This window comes from Bufo bufo, chromosome 4 (assembly GCF_905171765.1).
Source record: "Bufo bufo chromosome 4, aBufBuf1.1, whole genome shotgun sequence".
Taxonomy (NCBI): domain Eukaryota; kingdom Metazoa; phylum Chordata; class Amphibia; order Anura; family Bufonidae; genus Bufo; species Bufo bufo.
In genome coordinates, this window is record NC_053392.1 from 456,799,891 (window position 1) to 456,824,736 (window position 24,846).

Consider the following 24,846-nt stretch of genomic DNA (forward strand, 5'->3'; position numbering starts at 1 on the left):
ATGTGACCTCATGTATGTGGGCAGCACTATCCGCAGGTTCAAAAACAGAGTATTAGAACACCTTAATTACATCAGTAACCCCAATATTCTCAACATCTCCAACGTAGCTAAACATTTCATACATGTTCACGGCCGCCAAGTATCATCTTTCCAGGCGTATGCCATTGAACGAGTATTGGCTCCTAAAAGAGGTGGTGATTATCGCAAGAAAATTCTTTTACGTGAGGCCTATTGGATCTTTAGGCTGGGTACCAGAGTCCCAGGGGGTCTCAACCTTAAGAAAGAACTTATTTACATATATCAATAAAATGCTGGGTGTACATAGTAGAATACTTAACAATATGTGTTACCACCCAGCGTTTCATGTAAGTTATATCTACATTTGGACTGGTACATGTCTTTTGATGTTCGTCTCACCAGATTTAGGGGCACCAATATAGTTTATATCATTATAATTATGGCATGTACATATGGTATCCCATATCACTGGGAGGTTTTACACATCTCTGCTCGTCACCGGCTCTATAGCACTAGTATGATGCGGCGCTTCTATTTTCCATTCATTGAGTTGTTGCAAGCAATAATTTTCTATCGATTTTGTGCAGGATTGAAACAATTTTATGTTATGTTTCACCTATTATCTGATTTATTTTGCAACGATATCCTAAACTCCCAGTTTGATACTGGGTATGGGTAATTTTCAACTCCACCGACACGTAATAATACATTTTTAACATTATATACTTAGACAAATCTGCTCTGAGAATGTCATTATCAGGGAACCAACCTAAATATGTTATATGCAAGGGGCCATTGTATTTGTATCCGTTTTTGTATGTCAATGTTTGTACTAAAGGTTTTATATATATATATTTTATGTTTTCTATATAATGAAGTATTCACACTGTGCGACTTGTACTGAATGCAATCATGGGTTAATCTGAGCTTGAGATGCTAGAGGAAGGTCTGCACAGGGTTCCAGCAATTACAAACTGATTGATGTAAGCTGAAAAAAGGAGTGTCTAGGTGTGGTGCAACGGATGTTGCTTGAAACCAGTTCCTCCCTTTAGAGGAGGGGTGATTCCAACCCCTATATATTGAGGGGCCACATTTAGCAACTTGTTACGACTAAGGGTACTCACCCGAAACGCGTCAATCTTGCCGTGTATATGATGGTCATGTCTGTCTACTGTTTATAACAATAAAGAAGAGCTGAAAGAGGAATTTATCTGTCTCCGGGATCCTTCCTTCAATTTTCTCTGCCTGTACCGGGAACACTCCCCCAGGGCCCTGGAGCCGGGATCATACACAAACCAGATAGGTGAGCTGGATTATCTTTTTCCTTTTACACAAGTTTTAAAACTGCCTGCTGTCGTTTACCCCTGGCATTGCTGAAGTTGGTGGTGAAGGTGTTACGCTGACCGGATGAGGAGGCAGTAGAGGATGAGGAATTGGAGTAGGAGAAGGAAGCAAAAGGTGGCAAAGAGAAACGCCCTGCAATCCTCGGTGGTGAAAGGACATGCACCAAACTGCTATCCGCCTCAGGTCCAGCCGTCACTGCATTTACCCAGTATGCTGTTAGGGTGATATAACGTCCCTGACCGTGCTTACTGGTCCATGTATCCATAGTTAGGTGGACCTTGCCACAGATGGCGTTGCACAGTGCACACCTGAATTTGTCCCCCACTTGGTTGTGCAGGGAAGGGATGGCTTGCCTGGAAAAGTATTGGCGGCTGGGAACGACGTACTGTGGGACAGCCACTGCCATGAGGCCTTTAAAACTCTCCATCTCCACCAGACGGAATGACTGCATTTCAAAGGCCAGTAATTTTGAAATGCTGGCATTCAGGGCCAGGGATCGCGGGTGGGTAGGGGTAGGGGATTTCGCTCCAGTGTTTGGGAGATGGAGAGCTGAACGCTTCCATGGGACATTGTGGAGATGCTTGGTGACCCAAGTGATGGCGTTGCTGGCACATCCTCTGTTTGCAGGGTGGCAGGTGCCTCTGTCACTCCAGAGGGGGATGAAGAGGCCGAGACTGCAGCAGATGAGGAAGCAGGAGGAGCCAGAGACCTTTCTTTGTTTTTGAGGTGTCTACTCCACTGCAGCTCGTGCTTTGCACTTAGATGCCTGGTCATGCAGGTTGTGCTTGGGTTTAGAACGTTTATGCCTCGCTTCAGGCTCTGATTGCACAGCGTGTAAACCACTCGTGTCTTGTCGTCAGCACATTGTCTGAATAACTGCCACACCAGGGAACTCCTTGAAGCTGGCTTTGGTGTGCTCGGTCCCTTGGTGCGGTGGGCAGTAGCAGGCGTACTGTCTAGGGGACCGCCGCTCCGCTTTTGCACCCTGCTCCCTCTTTTGCTGTGCTGGTGGCTCTGTGCGACCACCGCCTCTTCCTCCGAACTACACAGGTCACTCGCATGACCTTGATTCCATGTGGGGTCAAGGACCTCATCATCCTCCACATCATCCTCCACATCATCCTCCACATCATATTCCACCCAGTCTTCACCCCTGCCCTCCTTGTCGGTCTGCACACTGCAGAAAGCCACAGCAGTTGGCACCTGTGTTTCATCATCCGAGACGTGCTGCGGTGGTCCTCCCATGTACTCATCCTGAAACATAAGTGGTTGGGCATCGGTGCACTCAATCTCTTCCACTTCTGGGGCAGGGCTATGTGGATGGCCCTGGGAAACCCTTCTAGCAGAGTTGGTAAAAAGCAGAAGAGACTGCTGCATGACTTGGGGCTCAGACTGCTTGGCTGATTTGCAAGGGGGTGAGGTGAAAGACTGATGGCCATGGGCTGCAGGTGCCAACTCTGATCTTTCAGCAAGGGACTTGGTGGGAGACTATGTAAAGGAACTGGAGGCACTGTCAGCCACCCAATCTACTATAGCCTGTACTTGTTCTGGCCTTACCATTCATAGAGCCGCATTCGGCCCTACCAAATAACGCTGAAGGTTCCGTCGCCTACTCTCACCTGAGGAAGGCATTTCACTTGTGCATGTAGCTGGCACAGTTCGACCACGTCCTCCTCCTGCAACAGGAGTTTCACCAACACCAGCAGCACCACAACCAGGGCCACGTCCCTTATTTGACGCTCTCCTCATTCTTTGCGTTCACCCACCAAACTAACAGATGGTTTATGTCAAGCGACAATGTAACCACCTATAGTCAACAGTTTACTGACAGTAAAGCAAGTGCCGGTGTCATAAAGAGGAAAAATGTATTGAGGTCACACAACAGTGTGACAGGCGAATTTTATACAGTTACTTCACGGTCACAAAAAATGTGAATTTGTCAACCAACAATGTAACAGCAGTATTGACTGGTTGTATTGGACTGTCAGAAATGCAGCAAAGTCTGCAAATGTAGTACCTTACACAAAATGGGTGTTTTTTTTAAAACCACAATATAACAGCAGTATTTAAAGGCTGTATTGGACTCTCAGAAATGCAGCAAAGGCCGCAAATGTACTATCTTGCACAAAATGGGCATTTTTTTTAAAACCAGAATATAACCGCAGTATTTAACGCTTGTATTGGACTATCATAAATGCAGCAAAGACCGCAAATGTAGTGTCTTGCACAAAATGGGTGTTTTTTTAAAACCAGAATAAAACAGCAGTATCTAACGCTTGTTTTGGACTGTCGGAAAGGCAGCAAAGGCCGCAAATGTCGTATCTATCTTAAAATGGGTGTTTTTTTAAAACCAGAATAAAACAGCAGTATTTAACGCTTGTATTGGATTCTCAGAAATGCAGCAAAGGCCGCAAATGTATTTTGCACAAAATGGGTGTTTTTTTTTAACCAGAATATAACAGCAGTATTTAACGCTTGTATTGTACTGTCAGAAATGCAGCAAAGGCCACAAATGTAGTATCTAGCACAAAATGGGTGTTTTTTTAAAGCCAGGATATAACAGAAGTATTTAACACTTGTATTGGACTGTCGGAAATGTAGCAAAGGCCACAAATGTAGTATGTAGCACAAAATGGGTGTTTTTTAAAACCACAATATAACAGCAGTATTTAAAGGCTGTATTGGACTCTCAGAAATGCAGCAAAGGCCGCAAATGTAGTATCTTGCACAAAATGGGTGTTTTTTTTAAAACCACAATATAACACCAGTATTTAACACTTGTATTGGACTCAGAAATGCAGCAAAGGCCGCATATGTAGTATCTAGCACAAAATGGGTGTTTCTTTAAAACCACAATATAACAGCAGTATTTAACGCTTGTATTGGACTGTCAGAAATGCAGCAAAGGTACTTTATGGAAAATGTCTCATGTGCAATGTCACATATGCAGTGCTGGTGCACTGAAATTGGACAAAATGGCCGCCGACGCCCACCTAACTAACAGACGGATAAAACTTATTTTTCTGTGGCACTGGGCTCAGGGCAGGGTACAAAAATGTTGCACTGCACCCAAAAAACAAAAACGCTGTAGATCGCAGAGTTAACAACAATTTTTGATAGATTCTTTCCTATTCTCTCCCTCACAGCAGCAGCATCCTATCCCTACACTAGTAATAGCAGAGTGACGTGCGGCGCTACGTGACTCCAGCTTATATGTGAGGCTTCTAAGGGCAACGCTTGTTGAATGGCTGCCTTGCAGCCTTTTCAAAAAGCGCCATTAAATCTCCGAACACCGAACCCAAACTTTTACTGAAATGTTCGGGTCCGGGGTCAAAAAATCCTAAAGTTCGGTACGAACCCAAACTTTACAGTTTGGGTTCGCTCTACCTTAGTCGGGACGTCTATCTGAATTGGGGGTATGCGTAACAAGTTGGGCACAATTGACAGGGCTAGAGAGAAGGGCATTGAGGGCTTAGCCACCGAGAAGTAGGGTCGCCCCTTTCGGTGTAGGTTGGGGTAGTGAAGGGACAAACAGGGACAGGAAACCTGACTTCACTATGGACCCCACTTCTCTTCAAAAAGCCTGAAAGTCCCTGAAGAAAATTGAATCTATGCCTACTATGCTCCATTCAGTGGTGAATTAACTCAATTGGTACAACCGTGAGTAAAGAAGGGCCGGACATATGTTCTGGCTACACCGTGATTTTATCTAAATAACATATATGGAGCATGACAAGTTCTAGAATTAAGGGTGTAAATATAGTGCTATTGATGTGGTGATTTATGGTTTATTTTAGAAAGAATTTAATAAAAGGTATATTTTAATGAGGGGTAACTTTTGTTTTGTGATAGTAGAAAATGAAATTTTTTCATTTATATTAAGCCATGAACTGCCACTGTGCGACTTGTGCTTAAGTTTAACCGTATTATTCCATGAAAAGTATTACTATGCAATGAATAGGGAATTTCAAATTAAAGTCTTATTGCAATATACATGCAATCCAGGTTGGACTGGCCCAACAGTCTACCAGGCTCTGATACCATAATTGGCCCCAAAGAACCAGGAGAAAAAAAACATTGCAGCTGCCTTTGGAGCCAGTCATTTGGCGTTAGGGTCTGTCTCTGATCCAAGACCTATTAAACTTTATTGATGGTATAAGGGTTGGGCCTCGAGAATAATTATATCTGGTGGGCACCAGGAGGCCCAGTCCGACATTGCATGCAATACTCATTTTTTATGTATATTACATTTTCCTGTTTGGTACCACGATCTGCTGTTTCTCCTTGGCTGGAATGCTGGTCCACCTTCTGCATTCAGTGGACTAGACGTGGTCAGTAGCTCTTCTCCTCCTCCCATGCCCGTGTAGTGGTCTCCTAGTGAAGTGGCCCAGACACTGTTCATTCATTCCTACTTCTTCTAGACAGTGGAGAAGGAAATTGGGGAGGGGATGGTTCCATACTACAGTGACATTTATTAGTATAATCGCTGGGGCAGTGTATGAGCAGCTGCTTTTATTCGGGGGTGGGGGAATTGTTATTATGCTGACTGCAGTGCACTCCTGGAAGGTGCAGGTGCTTGATTGTGACATGGGAGAGCTGCTGCAAAACCACAGAATGGGAAGAAGCACGTGATTTAGATATGTGATGAAAAAAAAGGGAAAGCAACCCTTTTTCACATTGATATAGTTAAAATAATGGTGTATAATGGGTTATTTTTTTATGGTTAAAGAATGACTTTAAGAATGTAATAAAAGAAGAATGTAATAAAACAAAGAAGTTTAATACATTAAAGGGAATCTGTCACCTACCTGACCGGTTTCAAACAGGTGACATTGTTCAGTGGGGCACAAAGACATGACACAGATGTTACCTGTGTTTCGTTCTTCAGATGCTTCAAATCGCCCAAAAAGTCATTTTTGTCATATGCTAATGAGCCGCCGCAAGTGCCCAGGGGCGGAGAGTTTTCTGAAAGTGCCCAAGTTCCCCCGCCTCACTCGCGCCTGACTCTGCCCCTCAGTAAGCTCAGGCCAGCCCTGTGGCTCTGTGACATCATATTTCCCTATAGACTGTTTGGGGCATGCGCACTGTTCTTCTGCCCACTGTGGTCAGAGGCACAGAGATATGCAGTGCACATGCGCCAATTTCACTCCAGTAACTGGTGCATGCGCACTCCATATCCCTGTACCTCTGCCCACGGTGGGCAGAACAGTGCGCATGCCCGGGCCCGGCAGTGATGCGCGAACAGCCTATAGGGAAATATGATGTCACAGAGCCACAGGGCTGGCCTGAGCTTACTGAGGTGCGGAGTTAGGCGTAAGTGAGGCGGGGGAGCTTGGGCACTTTCAGAAAACTCTCCGCCTCTGGGCACTTGCGACGGCTCATTAGCATGTGTCATGTCTTTGTGCCCCACTGAACAATGTCACCTGTTTGAAACCGGTCAGGTAGGTGACAGATTCCCTTTAAATGTAGCTGTATACTTTAAAGCAGTTTTTTCCAGCCCCATGACATTTTTACCAAACAGCTAACAATGGTATAAAATAATAAAAGGAGTAAGCATTACTATTTAATGTGTATTATACACAGAACAGTATGGGGCAGATATACTAAGACTGCCATTACAAACGCCAGTCTTGGTATAAAGTCCATTGGTGAAGAATGTGCTAAATTTTAAAAAACTTTGTGCATCTCCAGGTAGTCCGTGCTCCAGAACTTCAAATCCATGGCTGCTATGAACTATCATTTCCACTAGTTTCTGGCTTAAATAATAGTAAATCTGTTGGACAGTGGAAAGCCACACCTAAGGAGTGAAGAGTCATAAATGATTGCACAAATGTTGCGTATGCCATAATTTGCTACTTTATAACACCGCAATCTTATTGTAAACTGATTTCTAAATGTCCTTCTATGTGTTTTATAGATAATGTAGTATTAACATTTCCTTCTGTGTTATTCAGAGCATATTTAGAGTGCATCTCCGCAGGATTTAATATATTGTTGCTCTGGTCTGTTAATTGCATCCTCATTAAAAATTCTTTTTCTAGCTGCAGAAGATAATTTCTGTGACAAATTGAAAAGTTAATGCTGGAGATAAGTCTTCACATCTGGAAGATATTAGTTTATTATAAGAAATTATGTCAGCTGTCTTATAGTGTCATATGCTACTGTAAAATAAGAGCAACTAAAGAAACAGATATAATACATACCCGTATTTTTTGCCGAATAAGACACACTTTTTTCCCCCCAAAGTGGAAGCGCTCATTAGTACTGGAGGACCAGGAAGCTCCCTGGTCCTCGGCTGTCAGCTGTGAAGGCTGCGCACAGCGTGAGGCCACTCTGTGATGTCACGCTGTGCGTGCCAGTTCACAGCACAGCCGACAGCAGGAGGAAGAGGATCGCCATGTGCGGAGCGGCGGCGTACAGGACTAGGAGAGGTAAGTGGGTTTTTTATTTTGTGATCTTAGGCTGAATTATGGCTGGGGGCTGCTCACATGTGGCTGGGGGCTGAGTACATATGGCTGGGGGTAGGGTTGGGCGATATCAAAAATATTCCCATGATAACGATTTTAAGAAATTTATTGCAATAACGATATATATCGTGATAAAAGCCCATAAAACACTCAAAATATGTACTCGTGTTTCCTTGTTGCCCCCATAAATTATAATGTCTCCTTGATGCCCCCATGCAGTAATATCTTAGTTGCCCACCAAGAACGGCGTCACCGTCCCCCCCCCAAATCTGATGGAGCGGCCGTGCCCCCTGCTGCTTTATTCATTCTCTATGGGAGTGCTGAAGATGGCAGCGATCAGCCATCTTCACCGCTCCCACAGAAAATAGGACATCCTAGCGGAAAACCCTGATAAGTGGGTTGTTCAGAGTGTGCCCATCATAGGTGCACATTGTCAGGAAGGTCACCTTGGCATCATAAAGATGCCTTTCAGTCAAATAAAACATTGGGGGTCATTTACTAAAAACTGGAGCTTCCCATATAGGTCTTAGTCCTTACACACTACAGCCAACAGTTTGATTCAATTTCGGTCCCATAAAAAAGTAATGCAATACATGATACCACACAAAAGAAAAATGAAATGCCCAAAAAAAGTGCATTCCGCAATTTATGGAAAGTGCTGCCCATAATTGAACAGTCCTATCCTATTTTTTTAAGGGAAAAGGAGACAAAAAAAATGGAGAATCATGTTTTTTTTTTAAAAATTCTGTTATGGCGTTCACCACATAAGAGATATTTTTCAATACTTTAATAGTTTGGACTTTTTCGGACGTGGCAATACCAAATTAATTTGGTTTAGTTAAATTGGGGAAGGGGGCGATTTAAAATTTTTATGTTTTGGTGTTTTTTTAACTTTTTATTTAATAACTATTAGCCCCCTTATGGGGCTAGAACCTGGGATCTTTTCATCCCTTGTCCTATGCACCCTAATACAGATCTATTAGGGTGCATATGATCTCACATTGTCCCTGCTACCCTATGCTTTGTGCACACGGCAGCAGGGAGATTACCATGGCAGCCATGGATGGCTTCAGTAGTGTCCTGGCTGCCATGGTAACCAATCGGAGCCCTGAGATTTCACTGCTGGCTCCGATCAGAAGCTACCACTGCACCACCAATGAAGAGGGGAGGGGACCCTGTGGCCAATGCCACCAATGAATATAATACTGGGAGGCTTGGGTGCACTGAGCCACCAATGATTATAATTTATAATACTGGGGTATGGGCGGGGTGCACTGCGCCGCCAATGAATGTAATTAATTCCATAATACAAATATAGACTGCGGGTGCCAGCCATATCACACAGCCGGCACTCAGCCTCAATGACAGGGATCCCACCGAACCTTGCCAATTAACCCCTTGGGTGCCCCATTTGAGGGGTAAATTTCCTTGGTTCGTGGAACCGCCGATTTCGGTCATTGAGACCGGGTGCCGGGTATGTGATACGGTCGGCACCCGCAGTCTATAGTTGTATTGAGGGTAATTCTCATTGTTGACGCAGCGGCCACAGCCCCTCCTTACTATTACCGTCTCTCATCGGTTGTGCAATGGCAGCCAGATCACAGTGGGGAGGGGCTCTCTCCTAATTATATGAAGGGGGGCTGATCACATATGGCTGGGGGCTGATATGAGGCATGGGGGGGGTCTCATCTGAGGTCTGATTGGGGGTCTTATTTATATTGGGCTCTGATCTGAGGTCTGATTGGGGGTCATTCACATTGGGGTCTGATCTGAGATCTTATTAAAGGGATTCTGTCACCTCGTTTTCGGTTACAGAGCTGCGGACATGCACGGCTAGATCACCGCTAGCATGTCCGCAATATACCTGTCCTATAGGGCTGTGTGCTTTTATTTTGTTTCAAAAATTATTTTAGAGATATGTAAATGAGCTTTGTAAGGAGCCCAAGGGGCTGTACTAACCTTCCTGGTGCCAAGCCACGCCCCCCTGTGAAGGAGCCCAGAACCGCCTATGTCCTCCGAATCTCCTCCTTTCGTCACAGTTAGATTGCCGTAATCTCGGCATGTGCGAGCTCGCGCATGCGCAGTTCCTTCCCTGAGTCGGATGCCAGCACAGGGAAGGAACACTATACCGGCACTGCGCATGCTCGAGCTCTCGCAGCGCGAGATTACGGCAATCTAACTGTGACGATAGGAGGAGATTCGGAGGACATAGGCGGCGCTGGGCTCCTTCACAGGGGGGCGTGGCTGGGCACGAGGAAGGTTTGTACAGCCCCTTGGGCACCTTAAAAGACTCATTTACATATCTAAAATAATTTTTTAAACAAAATAAAAGCACAGAGCCCTATAGGACAGGTATATTGCGGACATGCTAGCGGCGATCTAGCCGTGCATGTCCGCATCTCTATAACCGAAAACGAGGTGACAGAATCCCTTTAACATTGGGGATCTGATTGGAGCTGTGAGCTGAGGTCTGATTAACATTGGGGGTCTGATTGCTGATCTGAGATCTAATGAAAAATATTTTTTTCTTATTGTCCTCCTCTAAAACCTAAGTGCGTCTTATAGGGCGAAAAATAAGATATCTATGTTTTTATCTGCAACAAGTAAATTAAAAGATCTATTGAATTCTTGTGGAACACCTCAAGGGTTAACAAAGTTTGTAACATCAGTTTTGTATAATTTCAGGGGTGTAGTTTCTAAAATGGGGTCATTAATGGGTGGTTTCCATTACGTAAGCCCCTCAAAATCACTTTATAAGGGCTCATGCACCGCATTTGCGAATCCGCAATACATGGGCACTGTTCCATGTGCATTCCGCATCACAGTTGCGGACCCTTTTACTTTAATGGGTCCGCAAATCCGGAGATGCGGAACGGAACACTATGGAAGCACTACGGAGTGCTTCCGTGGGGTTCTGTTCCGTAAAAAGATAGAACTTGCTCTATGTTTTTGTGGAATGGACGAATGCAGACCCATTCAATTGAATGGGTCTGGATTCATCCTGGCGGCCGTACGGAGGTTGCCCGTGCATTGGGGACTGCAATCTGCGGTCCCCAATGCATGGAACGGCCCACCTACGGCCATGTGAATGAGCCCTAACTGAATTGGTGCTTAAAAAAATGGTTTTGGAACTTTTGGTGAAAATTTAAAAAATTGCTTCTAAAATTCGAAGCCTTCTAACGTCCTAAAAAAATAAAATGACATTTACAAAATTATGGCAACAAAGTAGACATATGGCGAATGTTGATTGATAACTATTTTATGAGGAATTACTATCTGTCTTAAAGAGGACCTTTCACTATAATAAAAAATCTAAACTAAGTATGCTGACATGTAGAGCGGCGCCCAGGGATCTCCCTACACTTACTATTATCCCTGGGCGCCGCTCCGTTCTCCCGGTATAGGCTCCGGTATCTTCATATGTTCGGCTCAACTGGGTGGAGCCTGCCGGCGTCTCCTTCTCCCAGGCTGTAAGGCTGTCAGGCTATGAGCTGAGCGCTGCGATTGGCCAGCGCTACAGCCTGGGAGAAGGAGACGCCGGCAGGCTCCACCCAGTTGAGCCGAACATATGAAGATACCGGAGCCTATACCGGGAGAACGGAGCGGCGCCCAGGGATAATAGTAAGTGCAGGGAGATCCCTGGGTGCCGCTCTCCATGTCTGTATGCTTAGTTTAGATTTTTTTATTCTAGTGAAAGGTCCTCTTTAAAAGTTGTGAATTTTTTTAAATTTTGGGTAAATTTGGGATTATTCTATAAATAAAGGTGAAATATATCAACTCAAATTTACCGCTGTCATGAAGTACAATGTGTCACGAGAAAACAGTCTCAGAATGGCTTGGATAAGTAAAAGCGTTTCAAAGTTATTACCAGATAAAGTGACGCATGTCAGATTTTCCAAAATTGGCCTGGGATTTAAGATGAAAAGTGGCTCGGTAGTGAAAGGGTTAAGTTCTGTTCACACCATGTTTGTGGCATCTGGAAAAAAAAACTATGACTAAACAGTGTTCATAGACAGATGTTCATGCCAATGGTTGTGTGGTGCTCCTTTCACAGTTTGGCATTGTATACATTTTTATTTTGTAACAAAAACTTTTAGGTTTCCAAACTGTGAAAAAATATTCCAAGAACTAAATATTGCTTATTTTTATATATATATATATATATATATATATATATATATATATATATTGAAAGGGAATCAAATACCTACCTATTAAACTGTTTGCATAAACACATATCTGTGGTTCACCTGATTAAGACGCTGTTTTTCTTTTGTTGATCCGAGACTCCGTTCCCCAGATATGATACTTTTTCTTAATATGCAAATTAGACCTTTTGTGCAACATGGGCATCACCATTGCACTTGTTCCACCCAAGCTCTGCTCCTTTCTGTGGTCAGCCCTCTCTCACTGCTTTGCCACTGCCTGGTTCTCTCAACAAAAGTAGTCAGGAAGGGGTTGGCCACAGAAAGGAGTGGAGCTTGGGTGCATCAAGAGCAATGAGAATGCCCTTTTTGCACCAAAGGCCTAATTTGCATTTCAAGAAAAAGTATCATAACTTTTGGTAAGCATGGAGAAGGCCATGGTGTTCACAGGATCACCAGCTCCTTCTCAAACAGCTGATTGGCATAGGGTCCTGGGTGTCAGACCCCCACCGATCAAATACTCCTTTAAAAGGAAAACCCTTTTAAACTTCAATTTACCACACAGTAAGGTATATAGAACCAAAATGACATTAAAGGAAATCATTTTGGGCATGTTAATTAAAATTTAGGAGGTGAAAATAACGCAAGACAATGGGACAGCCTCCCTTGTAATGGCCTATTGAGTGTGTTTCCCTATCCAACAATAGCAGATGTATTGGGGCAAAGTTTGCTGTATCAGACGAAAGATTCAATGCAGCTCAATAGTTGCCTAAGGGTACTTTCACACTTGTGGCAGAGGATTCCGGCAGGCAGTCCCGTTGCTGGAACTGCCTGCTGGATCCGTCAAAACGTATGCAAACTGATGGCATTTTATTGCATTTTAATGGGAAAAAATGCCGGATCCGGCATTTCGGCAAGTCTTCCGGAATTTTGGACGAAGATAAAACCGCAGCGTGCTGTGGTATTATTTCTGTCCCGAAAAGTCAAAAAGACTGAACTGAAGACATCCTGATGCATCCTGAACGGAATGCTCTCCATTCAAAATACATTAGGATAAAACTGATCAGTTCTTTTCCGGTATTGAGCCCCTAGGACGGAACTCGGTGCCGGAAAAGAATAACGCTAGTGTGAAATTACCCTAAGGCTGTTTCACACTTGCGGCAGGAGTTTCGGCAGAGAACTACCTGCCAGAGCTCTCTGTATCTGTCCTTGCCGGACGTTATCGGAAGGCCCACCAGCTCTATTGACTATAATGGGGTCTGGTGTGCAGTGGTATTTGTCCTGCAGACTCTCAATATATTTGCCGGGTCGTGGCCAGATCTCTGGACCACATTATAGTCAATCATGTCTGCCAGATCCAGAGATCTCCTGTTCCCGGAATAGTCTGCCGCAAATGTGAAACAGGCCTAAATATAAGCCATGGTTAGATGTTTGATTTTTTTTGTCTGTTACATGAAGAATACCTACACAATGTCTACACAAACAGACCAATGGTACCCACTAATAATCAACCCAGGCAGCATAGTTATATGTAGTGGCATCTACTGTCCATCCATGACCAGAAATGATAAAACCACCTATATTGGGAAGCCGCTACAAGTGCAAGATGTACCAATTATTTCACTGTGCAGAGCATAATATTCGGGATGTAATAATTTCATTTCTGTTGGTTTTAGGAGTGCAAAACTTCAGCGTTGCTCCCAGTGCAAGTTTGCCAGATACTGCAATTCACTCTGCCAGGTAAGTGACTATTTTGAATAATTAATATTGTCACATTCAGATTTAACACATGTTCTACTAAGATTTTACATTGGAATGGATATTGTTAAGGCCTCATGCACACGACCAAATGTTCAGTCTGCATCTGATCTGCATATACAATGGAACTTTTTGATGAAATCTGTGGCAACATTAGTACATAGTGGACTGAGCCTTTTGCTTCCAGCTCCATACACTGTAATGTTTATAGCGCCAATGGCTGCTGCATGCAGCTGATCAATGCAGATGTCGGGTGTCAGACCCCACCAGTCTGATATCTGTGACCAATCCCAAGGACAGGTCATCAATATCTAAAAAGTGGACCCAAGTCCAGATGTTTTACCAGTGCTCTATCTGTTTAAAGATCTAAAAGTTATATTTCAAGTTGTAGTGGAAGAATATTAATTATTCTTTCATGACATTAAGATTACTACATGAATAATAAATGCACTTTTAATAAGATCTATAACAGCTTTGTGTTTAATTTATAACTAAGTTGCAGTTGGTTTATTGACAGGATTAAAGTAGTTGGCCAAGAAAGGACTTTATGACATGTCAGTCAGAAATTTCTTACAATTCTGACTTGTAGAATGGCCACAAGTCCTATTAAAGTGTTGGCACCAAAGATGGAGTGCAGAGTAGACACTCTTGAGACTGGATATGAAAAAATAAAAGGAAGGAACACATGCATATAGTCTGTAAGAAGCTCTCCAAGCTGGAAAACACTGTTGCATTAATCTGGCAGAGAAAACAGTAGTACATATCCTCCAAATCCCTATTTGTGAACTTGTTTGGTCTCCTAAAGAAAAGAAGACAGAGTGTATTTCTATTTAGCTTTTCTATGTTCGGTACAATTATTGCCCCATGTTAATAGACCCCTAGACACTTCTGATTTGAGCATCAAGCTGAACATAAATAATGTTCTAATGTGTCTGGAAATGATACTGGGGGTATCTGTGGGCTCAGACCCACACCAGTCATCCAAAATAAGGGGCTGGGATGATCTTTTGTGCATTGAAACTTCTTATTGATGTCTTCTGATTTTCTCCTTAAACTTTTTGGACTTGTGTGTGTCCGCCATTTGATATGTCATGTGTATCAACCTCTGTTATTTTACTTAAGAGGCCACATATGTTAGAATTCAGGTTTCCTTGACCTACATGTAATGGTTTTAGAGTCTATGAAAAAGCTTGTGGTTCAGGTTGGCCTAAACTGCAAGATCAAATTTCGACCCACATTACTTGTACTTGTAATCTATTGTTATAAATTGAGTACCACTATATCACTTAATACATTATTCTGTGTGGTGGGCTCTGCGGTGCAATACGAACATGGGGAAACTCACTTATGAAGTCATGTGAAAGTTTATAAATAACCTAAATAGAGTTAAATGAAAAGTTGGTAAAGTCCAGAATTCTCCTATAGCACTTTTAAAGTACTTATAAATCCGCACAGAGTTACCGACAGATCACTTAAGCTCTATAAGCTATTTGCCATTTTATTCCAGCCTGCTACAGAATGCCATCTGCTTTCTGCACAGACTTGAATTATGGGGATAAGAAAAATATCAGGGAGCAAATATTAGAGAGTATAAAAATGTCAAAGAATGCAAAACAGGATCGAAATTCTTTGTGTTCTAGCAAGAAATTAAATAGAAATTTCAAGCTAAATATACGGTACTCGTATTTGGTAAAGCCAGCAGCTATCACCATAACTTTGAAATTAACATACATATTCAGGGGAGGCTTTTCATAGCTGCCAGACAGCACTGTCTCAAGTTATCTTTCTGAGAAATATTAGCCCAACACTGGAGAACTGTCTGTTAGTTAAGACTGTATTACACCGGCCGATAGAGTAAACGATTGTCGAGAGGGAAGTGTTCCCTCCTGGCAATTGCTTGGTAGCTAGTGGAGGCGACTGCTGTTATTACATGCAGCGATCTCCTCTGCAGCCTGGGGACAAGCTATCGCTATGCCATCACTCGCCGCCATACTGTCTAGTGGTTTGACGGTGGCATATTGTTATTAGGGTACTTTCACACTTGCGTTAAACTTTGCCGGTATTTATCCTGATGCATTTTGAATGGAGAGCAATCTGTTCAGTATGCATCAGGATGTCTTCAGTTCAGTCACTGTACGTTTTTTGGACGGAGAAAATACCGCAGCATGCTGCAGTATTTTCTCCGCCCAAAATTCCGGAACACTTGCCGGAATGCCAGCATTATTTTCCATTGAAAAGCATTAATGCCGGATCTGTCCCCAAGTGTTCTGGAAAAACTGATCCGATTTTGCGGTTTGCACATGCGCAGACCTTTAAAAATGTGAAAAAGATAAATACCGGATCCATTTTTTTGGATGACAACCGGAGAGACGGATCCGGTATTGCAATGCATTTGTGAGACAGATCCGGATTGGAACTGCCTGCTGGAATCCAGCAACGCAAGTTTGAAATTACCCTTAGACAGCGCGATCTGCCGCTGGCAAGCGCTGATTTTTTAATGCTTAAATGCTGATTTTTAATGCTTAAAAATCGGAATTGCCCGCTAAACGAGCGTTTCCTCATTCATCAGGCAATTGGTGGCAGTAGTACATTGCAAGATGATCACTAAGGAGCGTTCTTGTGAACGCTCCTTAGGGATTATTGGCCAAAAAATCGGCCAGTATAATACAGCCTTTAGTCTCTGCGAAGTCATTGTTTGTGGCCATTGTCATAAGAACCTCTTCAACTCCATGTACCTTTAGTCATAGCAAAGATCGATTTTAGACAGATATCATTTTATATTGTATGTTGCCCACTGCATTTTTTGGAATCATAAAGGATTTGTTGTCTAGTGATGGTGACTGATGGTGAGCTTTAAGTGGGTGCACTACATACAGAGAAGATCTCATTCTACTTCCTGCCTTTTTTTACCGGCCCCCTTCTACTTGGACTGCTCTCGCTCTAGTTCTTGACTGGAACTCGGGGATTCTTCTTTGGGGTTTCCATGTGTCACACCTGGTGTTCATCCTCAGTAATGCCTGCCTGAGCTCCACAGATTCCTCTGAGTCTGCAGGGCCTACCCCCATCTTACTGCGGCTACATTGATGTCTTCGACAAGAAGGAGGCTGAGTCTTTACCTCCATATCATCCTTACGATTGTCTAATTGACCTAATACCTGGAACTACTCCTTGTCCAGTCCAAGTTCATCTGTTGTCCGTGCCTGAGTCACAAGCCATTTCCAAGTACATTAAAGAAAACATGGAAAGAGGCTTTATGCGGAAATCATCTTCACTGGCAGGAACCTGTTTCTTCTTTGTTAAAAAGAAGCATCAGTCACCCTGGCCATGTTTTGACTATCATGGTCTGAGTAAATTAACTGTAAAGAATAAATATCCATTGTCATTACTCCCAGAACTCTTTGACAGGCTTCATGGAGCCAAGATCTTTTCTAAACTAGATCTACGGGGTGCCTAAAATTTGATCCAGATCCAAGAGGGAGGCAAATGAAAAACTGCTTTTAATATTCAAGAAACATATATAAATCAAGAAAATATAAATACCTGGTCATGCCTTTCGGTCTCAGTAATGCCCCTGCAGAATTTCATTAACACTCCGTGGTATTCTGACAACATTGTGACCTCCTCTACACCAGTATTGTAGTGTACCTAAATGACATATTCATCTTCTTGCTGGATCGTATCTGCCATCTTAAACATGTTTACACTGTGTTCCAGCACCTGAAAGAGAATAGGTAAAACTCCTCTTCCTTTCCTGGTTTATATTACATCTGACCATGGCATAAGAATAGATCCCAAGAAGTCTGCCATTCTGGACTGGCTTTGCCTGTGGGACGACGTACTATTTAGCAATTCCTAGGCTTTGCCAACAACTGCAGCCAGTTTATTCCTCATTTTTCCACCTTTACTGCACCTATTTCTGCCCTTACCTGCAAAAGGTGAATGCCGAGGAGTGGACTCCAGAGGATGAAACAGCCCACCAATCACTTAAGTAGGTCTTTTGCCCGGCATCAATCCTTTGTTGTACAAATTTCTCTAAGCAATTCTTTTTGGAGGTTGATGCATTCTCCATGGGAGCTATAGCTGTACTTTTCAAAGGTCTTCTTGGTGGCAGAACATAATTACTCTAATCAGAGGCTAATCAGAAACTGAGAATTGCTGGATATCAAACTGGCTCTTGAAGAATGACATCATTTATTTGAAGATACCAGTCACCCTGTTATTATTTTTATAGACCCTAAGAACCTTACCTACCTGCAGTCTGCTCAGCATCTCAACCCTCGCCCCAACCCGGTGGATTTAGCTTTTTGCTCATTTTAATTTCTTTTTAGATTTCTGACATGCAGACAAGAATACCAAGACGGATGCCCTTTCATGGTCGTTTGATCCAGCTGATTGGGAGGAGGTGCCGCATCATTCCAAAGTGACTGGTCTCAGTTTTTTTTTTTTTTTTTTGTAAAACTACTGACCTGATAACCTCTTGTTATTAGTGGCCCACTATTTCCTTGGATATCCAAGGTTTTTTGCACTATGCGTTCCCAAAACAAGATGCTGAAGCAAAGACCCGCTGAATTCTCCCTCATCCCCTAAATTTTGGAGGGTGGTTTGCAAGCCACTGGAAGTTAAACTGGACTTTTCCTCTGCCTATCACTCATAGACTAATTGTCATGGACGTACTGAGACATACGGACGTCCCGGCGACAGTGAGTGGCAGGAGATCTGTGAGACTGGCAACATGGGGTTTGATCTGACAGGTGTTCCTTGTAGATCAAAGGGTGTCTGTGTTGTTTCTGGTAATGGCCACACCCCTTGCTTCCATGTGTTGCTTATGTGGTAATTTAACCTTCCTTATTTATAGTTGCTTCTCCCACTATGCTGTGCAGTTTATAGCTTCTGTGCCTATGGATTGTTTGTGGTTGGATCTCGGCTAAGTTCCTGGTGCTTCCATAGCCTCGTGGAAGTTAAGTCTTTCCTTCCGCTTTTGTATTTTGTTTGGGTTCTGCGTGTTGCATTTCCCTATTGTTTGAATTAGGCCTGAAGTAGACTCCTGTTCGTCGTTCCTTTTGGAGGAACAGGTAGTCTCGTCTCTGCCATTAGTACCAGGGTTCTATAGGGCTAAATAGGACTCTAGGTATTCCTGCGTATGAACTCACCTACCTTTTGGGGTCTGTTCATACTGGTAGTCAGTCAGGATTTTGGTTAGGGTTTTCACTAGGAGGTGTCCATCTTCCTTCCCTAGTTCTCAGGCCTGATTCCGTGTTTCCCCCCTTCCCTCCTATGCTCTGTGTGGTGTTTCCCTCCCACACCGAAGCGTGACACTAATGGACAGGTGGAGCATATCAACCAGATCTTAATCAAATATCTGGAACACTTAGAAAATCAAAAACACTCCTGCGCTCCCATACAAAAAAATCTACCAACCTACAGTTGGAGGTCCGCTGCACAGTGTAAATAATGGGCTTTGCTGCTGACGACCAGAATACAAAATTGATTAAATGTTGATTTACCTTACGGTAAAAGCTTACACTGGCGCTGGTAGGTAGAAATGTGACACATAAAATACAGTGGCTGGATGAATATTCCGCTATAGTAGAAGGTAGATGTCAATTGACGATCCAATGAATTAATCGCCGCAATGATAATTACCTTTTCTCTGGATGTGGGCTGGAGAAATAGTCTAAGTTCTTTAAATATCTGCACGGTTCCCGTTCCTGTGTGTAGAGGGGTGTGAAGAGAGGCAAAACTTCACTGCTCACCTGCTAGCATTCACACTGCTCCGGCCGGTAGCTGCGTGGTGCGAGGGAGCAGACTATGGGTTCGGCGTCCAGGATTTTCTGTGCGTGTGACGTCACCGCGAAGTACAACTGGTGCTCCCAGAGATCAAAGTTCATCCGATGCGTTTCTGAGCCGTCGGGCTCCTTCATCAAGTTCTCATACAGTAGTAATTTCAGTGAGTCATCCGATACAACTCCTTTTTTTTATTGTTTAAGGCTGTCAAGTAAGGGTTCCTCTGGCAATACCTGTATTCTCTGGCGTTCCAGCAGCAGATGCTAGGGTCAACAACTTTTCTCAGATCTGGCAAGAGACTAGAGCTTCCCTGCTGCAGTCCTCTGCCCGTATGAAGACGTTTGCTGATCATAAACATAGAGTTCCACCAAAATTTTCTCTTGGGGATAAAGTCTGGCTCTCTTCTAAGAACATTAGACTTAAGATACCTTTGTACAAGTTGGTACCTCATTTCATTGGCCCTTTCGAGGTGTTGAAGTGGTTGATGCCCCATCTCTTACAAGTTGTATCTTCCTGCCTTCTTACATTTTCTAGACTCCTTTCATGTGTCTCTTTTCAAGCCAGTGGTGTTCAATCAATATTCAAGAAAATCTGACCCTGTATCTTCTCCTGTCAGCTCTGAAAGTATGTTGGAAGTTGACATTTTGGACTTGAAGACAATCAGAAGTGAAACCTTTTTTCTGGATTGACCAGAAAGTTTGGTCCTGAGGAGAGATCCTAGGAGCCTTGTGAGGACATTCATGTCTTCTGAAGAGATTCCTACAAATATCCAGTCCAAAGAAGAGAGTGGGCATGGGCAGCTCTCCAAGTACCTTGATGCTTCTGCCGCTGCTCTCCAGTGGTCCGGAACCATTGGCCCTCCTCTAACCTCTATCAGTAGGCCTGGCCGTCGGAGTTCTGTGTCCCGTCTTCCGTTGCAGGCTGCGGCCTGTGCTTGCCAGCTAGGTCTCTCCAGTCTGCCCGAAGGGTACACACACACTCTAAACTTCACCAGCCAATGGCTGGCAACCCTGGGATACTTAATACATCTTTCCCTTTGAGAGGGTGCCTGAGAAATTGGTGCTTCTAGCTTGGTAGTCCCTACAAGATGTGTCTTTTTCTGTTTTGTCTGACTTCTGCCCAATTTCTGATTCTGATTCTCTGCTGCCTGACTGACCTGTGCCTGTTAACCGTATTGACTCTTTGTTGCCTACCTTGACCTTGAACTGTTTCTCAGATTTGCATGTGCTCTGCCTGCCCTGACCTTGGTGTGTACATAACTATGGTTTTGCCTGATGTTCGGTGATTAGCGCCAGTTTTTCTGACGCCTCCCCGTGGGTCTGCTGCCAACCTAACAGAGACTACTCCAAGAGGCAGCAGCGTGGTCCTTCCCCTGGAGCAAAATCCAAATCCCTGTATAAGGATTAAAGAGTTAATACCAGGGGACTGTCAGCATAATGCCCTTAGATTTATCCCAAAGTCAAGCCTGTTGGTTGACACAGTGGTTCCACACCCATTGTCCTTAACACCATTATAGTCAGATAAGTGTGAGTCCATGGCCACTTTGTTCCAAGAGCAAATATTGCTAGGTGATCCTACAATAATTATAGACAATGGGCCCCTGTAGCAGGAGGGGGAAGTATCGTTATTTAAAATGTAACTTTTAATGGGGTCAAAAATATCAGATTAATAGAACTCACTACATAAATAAGACATACATACACATAGGGACCAAATGAATGGTACCCGGCTGGTAAAGACAAAATACTGTTCCGTCCGGGGAGACGTGAACAGTCTTACCAGACCCTTTGTAGGTAGTGGGAGAGGTCCTCGGATACAGGAGACAGGAGACGTGGTGACCAAGCCGTTCGGGAATGGGTGCTGTAACAATGGAACCGTGCAGATGGAGCACTAGGAGGATTCCTAAACAAGCCCTGCCTAAGGTGAAGGGGGCTATTATACTGCTACCTATCTACACGGAGCACTCGCCTTGAAAAAGGCGACCCCGTCCGGTAGCCTGTCCCTAAGGTGGACCTCACCCTACAAACTACAGAAGTTATGCCAGTGGATTGTTGATAAAGGTGCTTCCAAAGGTCTCCCCGCAGCGTGGTCCTTCCCCTGGAGCAAAATCCAAATCCCTGTATAAGGATTAAAGAGTTAATACCAAGGGACTGTCAGCATAATGCCCTTAGGTTTATCCCAAAGTCAAGCCTGTTGGTTGACACAGTGGTTCCACACCCATTGTCCTTAACACCATTATAGTCAGATAAGTGTGAGTCCATGGCCACTTTGTTCCAAGAGCAAATATTGCTAGGTGATCCTACAATAATTATAGCAAAAAAATGTCACTGTCAGCTGTTTCCATGTGCTACATGTTTTTTCTCAGCATGCACCAGATTGTCTCTTTATGCTTAACAGAATACCAAAATGAAAGTTTCATAAAAAGTGATAATAATATCCCAGCAAATCCTTTCTCAATCTCTTCTTTTACTTTGATCCACATATATAAAAAAAAATCAGTTTCTGTGTGTCCTAGATCAGTCATGTCTGCCTTCTTCACCCTTCTATCCTGTGCTTGGCTCCTTAAATTTTAAGGTTGTAAGTCTTCTTGAAATCAGTGAAGCTGTTATGCTGTAGTAATAGGCCAGAGCCTGCTTGAAGTTTCAATGCTGATTACTGGTTTATCTCAATACAGGCCAGCAGGTGGCAGCACTGTATTGGAATATACTGAAACCTATTTTCTGTAATGAATATAAATATATATATATATATATATATAGTACAATGTATGTGTGTGTGTGTATATATATATATATATATATATATATATATATATATATATTCAAATCACACCCTTTTCCTCAAAACAAAATAAAAATAAAGGATTAAAACATAATAGGCATCTCTGTGTCCAAAAATACCCATAATATAAAAATATTTTCCCGTACAGTGAATGGTGTAATGGAAAAAAAAATGTAAATGGCAAATTTGGCACTTCACCTCCCCCAAAAAATTGAACAAAAAGTTGTACAGAAAATGGTATCACTGAAAATGGCTGTGAATGAAAAAATAAAAAAGTTATGGCTCCAAGAAGGCAAGGAGTAAAAAAAACGAAAACGCAAAAACAGAAAATCGCTTGGGGTAGAAAGGGTTAATTCCTATCACTATACGGAATACCATGCAGTTTCTAAACTGATATTGTATAGATAGTGAAAAGGAGGAAACCAATAGTTACCAAAGCCAGTTGACCCTTCAGCCTTGATAGGCGCCTTTGCTAAGGTGGATTTAGGTGCACCAATAATCGTCCAGATTATCTGGAAGGACCGTTCACGAACGAGAAACGCTCGTTCATCAGGTGATCCTGTCGTTGATGCAGGCTCCACTGATCATGTGCTGTCTAAACAGCGATCTGCTGCTCAGAAGCCACGATTCTGTATGAGGACAAGGGATCACTATAATGATCCCCCATCCTCATACAGTGAAAGAAATCGCTGCATGTTAATGTGCGGTCTCCTTCATTGAACGAGCAGCCCCCCTGATATGAGCATCAGAGCATTTCAGGCATTTTTTTGAGATCTGGTGACATATCGGGCTCTCCATAGGGACTGCTAGATGGAGTGTTCCGCCCAGCAGTGAACCAGGTGATATCGCCGCCACTAATGGGCGGGCTTTAGCTCTGCTCTAACCTGTAAAACATCTAGGGAAGCCCTAAAGCCCGCCCATCAGAGTCGTTGAAGTCACCGGCAACACTTCTGGTTGGAAGCATCCGCCTAGCAGTGTACCAAAGTAAACAAAAAAGCCCTTGCCCCATGAGATTCAGCATGTTAGAGGGGCCTTAGGGATGAAGATGGGGGATATGTCCTGGTTCAGCTCTGAACCTGGACAACCCCTTTAACCACTCAAGTTTCTGGATTTAACTTTTTGGTCTCAATTCAAGGCATCATGTTTGAAGGAGACCAGGCACTACTCAATACTATCCCTATAGTGAGGCATGGTGGTGGCAGCATCATGCTGTGGGGGTGTTTTTCAGCATCTGGGACAGGGAGACTGGTGAGAGTTGAGGGAAAGCTGAATGGAGCAAAGTACAGATGTATTCTTAATGAAAAGCTGATCCATTGTGCTCTGGATCTCAGATTGGGCTAAAGTGTTACCTTACAACGAGTGGGCCCATAGCAACCAGTCAGATTCCACATTTAATTTTCCAATGGGTCTTTGAAAAATCAAAGGTACAATCTGTTTGCAGTGGGCAACTAATCCTATTTTCCTTTACACCGGTTTTGATAAATCTCTCCCAGTTACTATAAGCCTGCAGCCAAGACAATACAGGAGTGGCTTAGGGACAACTCTGTGAATGTTCTTGACTGGTCTAGCCAGAGCCCTGATGTGAACCCAGTTGAACATCTCTGAAGAGACCTGAAAATGGCTGTCCACCAATGGTCTCCATCCAACCTGACAGATCTTGAGAGGATTTGCAGAGAAGAGTGGCAGAAAATCCTCAAATCCAGGTGTGTAAACCTTATGGCATCATACCCAAGAAGACTGAAGGTTGTTATTGCTGCCAATAAGTCCTGAGTAAAGGGTCTGATTACTTATGTCCAGTGGCGCACCAACAGGGGTGGTCCAGCGGGTCTGGACCCCCCCTAGAACAACCAGCGAATATAAATATGTATATATATATATATATATATATATATTTTTTTTTTATCTCTCAGGGCCGCACTGCCGATCACCACAGGCGGCGCGGCCCTGGTTCTAGTTGCCGGCGGCGGTGGGGGGGCAGTAGGAGATGAGCGCTTCCATTGTGGAAGCGCTCATCTCCATATTCATCTGTATCGCTGTCCTCAGGACAGCGCTACAGATGGCTGTGCTTCGGCAGGGGAGGGAGAGGCGTCTCCCTTCCCTGTTCTTCTGATAGGCCGCAGGCACTAATGCCTGCGACCTATCAGAGGCCAGCTCAGGCGGCGCGATGACGTCATTATCATCGGGCCACCTGAGACGGGCAGCACACAGCAGGGACACAGGCCGGAAGAGGCCTGCATCGCATCACTGCTTATAAAAGGTATTAGTGGTTTTTTTGGGGGGTGGGAGCTGTCACTATGGGGGCATCTGGCATTTCTTACAGCCCCATTTTTTTGGGGGGTGGCACTCGGGGGGCATTTATTTCTTACCCATTTTGGGGGGGCACTATGGGGGCATTTCTTACTGGCTCATGGAGAGGAGCACTATGGGGGCATCTGGGGGGCTCTAAAGTGGCCTTTTTTTATTGGCACATTATGGGGGGCACTATAGGGGAGAGCGGCACTATGGGGCATCTGATGGCACTATAGGGGCATTATTTGGGGGCACTATGG

General features: G+C 43.8%; 1 protein-coding gene across 1 annotated transcript in view; it reads left to right on the forward strand.

Moving 5' to 3' along the window:
• The window catches only part of SMYD3 (SET and MYND domain containing 3), an 876,371-nt gene that overhangs the window by 107,275 nt on the left and 744,250 nt on the right, over positions 1-24,846 (forward strand). Inside the window, exon 2 of the mRNA XM_040429445.1 lies at positions 13,651-13,714. Within this exon, the coding sequence (XP_040285379.1) occupies positions 13,651-13,714 (64 nt within the window). The remainder of the gene's footprint in view (positions 1-13,650; positions 13,715-24,846) is intronic.